Below are 6,720 nucleotides of genomic sequence, written 5' to 3'. Positions count from 1 at the left end.
GGTACTGAGAGAATGCGGATGTGCCAAAGATTACCTGTTAAGTTGTGGTCCTTCCCGGCTTTGCATCAAGCAACCGTTTGGAACGTTGGGAGGCAGGCTGCCATCGACTACTCACGAACCGGCCGTGCACGTTCCAGCGTAATCAGCAGACGACATTCCGAAAAAATTTTTATTTAAACTAAAACGAGCAATTACGCTGGGACGAATGTCGCGTCGGATCTTTAAGTCTTGCAATGTCCTAGCGGATACTAAAGTTGCTAAAAGCGAAGTTATTAGAACACTCGTTGTGTTGTTAGCCTGCGTCTGCGAGACATAAAAGGAAGATATATCAGACCATCGTAAAAAACGGCCTTTCGTTGTTGGATGAAAATAAATGGAAGAAAAAAGAATGTTCCTTGGTAATGTAAACGACCACAGTCAAGCCTCGGCATGACTCCGCATGACAAAGTACAGGATAATGGGAGGAGAGGAGGAAAGTGCTGAAGAAGGTTGCGGCCGTTATGCAAGATAAGAAAAAAATAATGATCCCCTAGATTATGGCCAGTCTGGCATTAACAGTTTGCGGCATACGCATGTGACATATTTTCGTCGCATATAATACATTACTTTTTGACACACACAGCATCTTTACCCATTTTGTGGTGCCCATTTGTACATCGACCCATGACGTTCGAAAGAGCAGGCAGAAATTGCGAAGGCGAAGTTTCACCATTCATCGGGTTCAGTTCCTGCATCCACTTTTGCGTTGCCGACTACAATCTATTGCAAGATGGCGCGCATGCGCATGAAGCGGCTGGTGCTTCGCTGCCTTCTGACTGCATGTCTGTTGTTAATACAGCTGCCATCACGCGTGCGTGCGTCTTGAGGTTGATTGTAGCAGACGACGAACAAGTAAAACAGGGAATGCCGCCTGCTCCACGGACAAGCTAGAAGTGCCCACGTACCAGTCGAAGCGTAGTGCCTAACAAGGCGGGCTTCGCGGCGACGATGGCCACGAGTTGGCGCCAGAATTGCGCGCGCCGTCCATACGGAAACGAAGCGCTGCATGAGTGGCCGTCTGTCTGCTGTCAATTGCGCCCTCGAGTCCCCCACGCACCGCCTCTCGCAGTCTCACTATTAGTGAGGCAGTCGCGCCACACATTGCTCTGTTTACGACGTGCCGCGCAAGACATTGTCCGCTCCAGCCAGTGTATCGCGAAATAAAAACACGTATACACCTGCGCTCAAATTTCGTATTAATGAGTATCGTAATCGCCGCGGAATTTTTTTTGCGCTTCCTGTTTCTGGCGTGTCTTTTTCCTGTCAGGCATAGCGTCTACGGGCGAAAGTACAGAAATAGGACTTCTAATAGCAATATCATTGAGTAAGACCAAGTGCGAATGTTTGAAAAAACCGGCCTTTGAATATCGAATAGAATATTCCCAATTTCTCAAAAGTAAGGAAAGAAAAAGAGGGAACTGAAAAGAGTTGAGGAGTCTGTTCTGAGATGAAAGGCGTCCTAACATTATGCGATACATGTAATGGCGATAACACTTAGATGTCAGGTGAACTGAGAACCTTGTAAATGAGAAACAAAGCGAAGTACGATCACATCTGTAGCACGGTTGTAATGACAGTAATGCAAAAAGTAAAAAAAAATGGAACAGAACGTCCCAGGTGCAGCAGCAGAATGTCGTGCTTGTCGAAATAGCTAAGGACAATACTAAAGCACAGCGACTAGTTTAGATGAAATGCAAACATGGTGAGACTCAACAAAAAATAGATCGCGTCTTGTTTCCTAAACCGAGAGAACAAATTTATAGGCTAACCAAGATGAGACATGCTTACACAACAGGTGTTAACCATGCGACATCCGTGATCTTACCCTAGACGAATATTCGGCAGATTTAAATGCGGAATTCCCGAATCAAGTACGAATCGAATAGCGGAGGCTATTTCATTCGGTGCTCGTTCTTTCTCTTTTTTTTTTTTTTTTTTGACAAACGCTTTCGCACCGCAGGGTCCGTACCGCTTTGTTCAGAAAGTCTCACACCGGTTGCACGAGACACCCATGCCAGGCACGGCTGTCTTCTGGCAGCTGCGAGATGCTGCAGGCTCCCGCGTCTGTCACACAGACCCGCAATTCCTCGCGTGCTCTCCACAGCGATGATGATGATGGCGGTTGCTTGGCATCTCCTTTGAAATGGGGCGGATTGCTGATTGCGTGCCCCTTGGGTGTCATATTTAAAGGGTTTCCTACATTCGGAGACTACAGGCCTTCATTAGCCGAGGCGTTCTCCGTACGCGACACACGTAACAGTCGTAAATGTCGATCAAAGCGTCTACCTCTCATTAGAAACGAAGAAACAAAAACACGAAGAGGCGAGAGAGCTGTTAGCCAATAGAATATACGCGTCCGGTCGGGCTGCCAGCTCGGACGCTCGCCGCTGGGCTTTGAGCGATAGCCTACGAACTCGACGGCAACGGCGCGGAGTCCGCGACGTCCTCCAGCCTCAGGTATCGCCTCACGAGCCTCCAGCAGTTGTCGTCGAGGCCGTCCAGCTGTGCGCCGCCGGCTTCCGTGCCGGGGCGGCACTGCACCCGCTCCTTGACCACACCGGCGAGCCTCATGAACGCGTGGATGCCCTGGATGCTCTCGAGGGCCTCGCGCACCAAGGCGGCTGCGTCGACCTCGCCGACGGACGACAGCTGGGCGACCTGTCCGAGTAGAGCGGGGTGGCTGTGCACGCGTTCCAGGGCTCCGGCGCAGTACCTGCAGGAATTGCACGCGTAGTAGTGGTAGTAGTAGTAGTAGTAGTAGTAGTAGTAGTAGTAGTAGTAGTAGTAGTAGTAGTAGTAGTAGTAGTAGTAGAGGTGGTGGTGGTGGTGGCGAAGCCTAGCCATTTCAGAAGTCTCCTAGCACGCTAAATCAAAGCGGCGAACTGCCTATTACGTTCTTTTCTTTATTCCTAACTATTCCTAATGGATAAGTGTTCCACTAACTTATCAAAAATATGTGCAACGTATGATAACGATTGCAACGTGCGATAACCTTCCCGCCGACATAATAGCAAAGGCGATGCGTGGTGCAACGTGCTTCTGGGAAAACTACCATTTTATCCCACCCCAACGGTTTTTTTAGATTTGTAAAGAAAATTATGTGTGGCTGTGCTATCGCAAACACCAGAGACGAGCGGAACTGGGCGAAGGCCAGTAAAGTAGTGCCCAACCAAACATAAGACACACGAGCCCCGGCAACGCGTCCCTACGGCACCCGCGATTCGCGTGGCCAACACCGCTGTAGACGCCGCGGTTGTCTCCACTCTGTACGGAGTGCCGGGCGAACGTAGGTGGCGTTGGCCGGGCAAAGCACACTCTACTCCGTTTGAGACATCAGGTGCAGTGCTGTGGAGGCTATAGACGCTTCTTGCAGTGGCCACGTGGCCACTGAGAAATAACTTGACGTTCTTGATTGTAATTGTGCGAAACTGTTCTTTAAAGTGGCTCAGCGTTGAAAAAAAAACGTTTTAATACTTCGAAAAAAACACACTGTGGTATACGGTTATCTAATGCTTTGTTCTAGATCAATTTGTCTTTAACTGCGTATCTTTTCGGGTTTTTTTTTATTGCCAACCCCATGGCAGCCTCATGTGCACGCTCACGTGAGCATAGGCCTTTGGCGTGCAGCGAGGCATGAACGGAACGCGTGTAGTGATACATTTTCGTCACCGAACTTCGTGCGTACCTTCCAGAGCATTGCACCTGGTGGGGTGTATTCTGTAAGAGTCGACCTAGTGGATTCTCCATTTCGGCCGTTGATGATTGGATGCAGTTGTGCGAGCGCGGAGGAGACGAGCGGCCCTAGGCAATCAGCAGCGGCCGAAATGGACAGTCCACTAGGTAGACTCTTACAGAATACCCCCCCCCCCCCTGATGTTTGATTGAAACTGAGTGTAGTAGCTGCCGGAGAACGCCGCTCCTCCCTCGCCTGACCCCCTGCCTCGCGCACCGCCGGAGAAGGCACGCATCCGGGCCGCGTTCCACGCTCGGGTGGACACCGCTCCTTCTACCCCGCTAGGCTCCACCCACCCTCGCCGCGTCACGCGATGCTATTTTTATACTCTGCTTTCACTCTCTCTCAGCACTCTCTCCCTCCGCTCGGCGAAGCTGCTAACGTCAAGAAAAACCCGGGGACGTTCTAACAGCCCCACTCTAAAAGGAGCTATTCCCGCGTCCCACGTACGTTTCACGTACCTGTCGCGTCGATGGCCGCTCACGAATTCGGCAGCTAGCGCCACCAAGCAGGAGTTCCTGCGAGCAGTGTCACGCACGGTGAACCACTCTCTCGGAACTCGGCTGTCGCAGTAGCCGCTCAAGATGATGCCGAGCAGCACGTACGTTTCCGCCAATCCGGCAGACAAAGCCCGCACGAAGGCGTCAGCGTCCGCGCTTTCCTCGAAGTCTATCTGCACCGTGTGGATGTAGTGACTCGACTTGAGCACGTTCGCCAGACTCTGAATGGCGCTTTCCGTAATGTACCTGGGCTTCAACGCCACCGTCGTCAAGCTCGTATTAGCGGCGAGCGACTCGATAACGTCGCTCCAAAAACCCACCGCATTGTCGGCGCCGGTTTCGAGGGAGAAGCAGGCGAGACAGAGCCTCTTCAGAGTGCGGGTCGTTCGGACGTAGGACGAGATGGACGCGGACGTGGCTTGATCGAGGAGGTCGGCGGATATGCGAAACTGTGCGCACGTCACGTGACTGAGCGACGGCAGCTGCCGCAGAATCGCCGAGAAGACTTCTCGAGTGTTGTGGAACAACCACGCGTGACACTGAGACGGCTCGTTCCACATCGTGTCGGAGCTACTCAGCGGGTTCAGGCGCTTGAAAAAGACCAAGCGTCCCACTCCCGGCGTTTCTTCGAGGACTCCGTACACCGTAGGCATGGAATGGTAGTCGTCCTGGGCGATTTCGATCGTGATTTTTCTCGTGACCCTCCTCGTCGGTAGCGTACCGAAGAACCGCTTCCACAGCTGCTGATTCCAGGCGCTCAGGGGCAGCGTGAATTCCTCCAACGTCTCGTTATCGGCGAGCGCCGGCAGCCAGCTGTCGAAGAAGTCTACCCGCCGGGCTGCGGAATCCGCTCGCATTTCTAACATGTTGAAGCAGCGCAGTACGCCATTCTCGGCGAGAATCTTCGCCACGACAGTCGCGCTGTCTTCGTCGACGACGATGCGTTGCAGAGCGACGTGCGTTAGCGTCCGGTTCTCCCGCAGACATTCGAGAAGCCACTTGAAGACGTCCTTGGGCATTTCGACCAGGTCCGAGACGCTCAGCGCTGTTAATGAGCCAGTGTTGACCAGGTGCCTCCGAAACTTGTGGCGGTGGTTGATCCAAGCTGTGGTCAGGTCGGAGCCGCGCATCGACAGCTTCTTCAGCGCTTTGTTCGTCACCAGCACCTCCAACAACGCGCCGGCCTCGTGGTTCAGCTGAGGTAACTTGGGAATCTTGATTGAGTTCAGCGAGCAGGACGTCGCGTTCCTCAGGAGGATCGTCAGCGCAGAGAGAATTTGCGACGGCCAGTCGGGAAAGAGGCGGCACTCGAGCTCTTCGATGTTCTCCAGGCAGGAGGCGATGGCGCGGGGCTCCTGGTGATCGCTCCAGTAAGTCCACAGGCCGAGCTTCAGGTGCTTGATGGACGGGTTCCCTCGAAGTGCCGCGAAGACAAGCGCGTAGTGCGCGCCGAGACTGCGCAAGTTGACGTCCACGCTGGCGACGCAGCGGTGCGTCTTGAGCAGCCAGTAAACTAGCGTGGCGCATCGGTGCAGCTTGCGGTCTTCGACGGCGGACGGGTAAGTCTGTTCGAGGGTCACCAGAGAGAGGAACCCTGCTCGGCCTGGATCCTTGCGCAGTTCCAAGTTCGCGTCCGAGAGAACGTCGTTCCAGACGGACAGTTGGCAGACGATGCGGCATGTCCGGTGCTCGCCCGCCGTACAAGGCGACCTGTAGTCGATGGTTGAGCCGGTGACTACGCCCCTCATTCCTTCCAGGTCGGCCAGGCGAACGCCGCGCAAGTTCGGCATCACCCTGTTTGGTCGCAGTGCCTTTCTTGCACCTCCAACGGTGTCCACCATCTTAGCTACGTTGAGAAAGAGCGTCAAGCTTCGTCAATTTAGTGTGGCAACAAAATAAACAAGTGGGTATACATTTGCTATAGCTGGTGCGATGGATGCAGCCCGACATGCGCTCGTGGATGGCAAGTCACAATACAACGTTAATTGTTCTATCATAGCTGGCTCTCCTGGAGAGCGTTACGTAAGCATTACGTGACTGCAGTTCCCCCCAGCTTTGTAGTTTTGTTGACATCGAGGCACAGAAGGAAGGCGAAAGTGTGGAATTGCTCCATGGAAGGCACTGAGCTCAGCCTGACAAAGAGCGTTCTGGCCTGCTAGCAGTAAGCACGCTTGTATCTATGTGAGTGGAACGCTTAGTTGAACGCAAACTGCACTTTACTATAACTCCCTTTCCTCCTTTTGCTCAACTGTTCTTATGGCACTGTGACGGGTAGAAAGCTAAGTTCGCGCTATCGAGCAATTGGTTGTAACGTCTTGACAGGCGCTGTTATTCCGGGAATTTCAAACCAATGTTGCTCCTGTTGCATTAAGAACGTAAGATCGATACAGTGGCTCTTACCTTCCTCAGTACGAAAAAAAAGGGCGTCGGTAATTGCAACCACTTGGA

General features: G+C 52.8%; 1 protein-coding gene across 1 annotated transcript; it reads right to left on the bottom strand.

The window, feature by feature from the left end:
* Positions 1 to 1,582: 1,582 nt before the first annotated feature.
* LOC126529060 (uncharacterized) lies at positions 1,583 to 6,148 on the bottom strand. Its single transcript, XM_050176659.2, has 2 exons — positions 4,234 to 6,148; positions 1,583 to 2,752 (listed from the first exon to the last, which is right to left on the bottom strand). Exons 1-2 carry the CDS (start codon positions 6,111 to 6,113, stop codon positions 2,446 to 2,448), a joined length of 2,187 nt encoding a protein of 728 aa, XP_050032616.1. The 5' UTR covers positions 6,114 to 6,148; the 3' UTR covers positions 1,583 to 2,445.
* Between the last annotated feature and the right edge of the window lie 572 nt (positions 6,149 to 6,720).

This window comes from Dermacentor andersoni, chromosome 8 (assembly GCF_023375885.2).
Source record: "Dermacentor andersoni chromosome 8, qqDerAnde1_hic_scaffold, whole genome shotgun sequence".
In the NCBI taxonomy this organism is placed as follows: domain Eukaryota; kingdom Metazoa; phylum Arthropoda; class Arachnida; order Ixodida; family Ixodidae; genus Dermacentor; species Dermacentor andersoni.
Note: the sequence above shows the minus strand (reverse complement) of the source record. Positions and strands in the feature narration are given on the sequence as shown.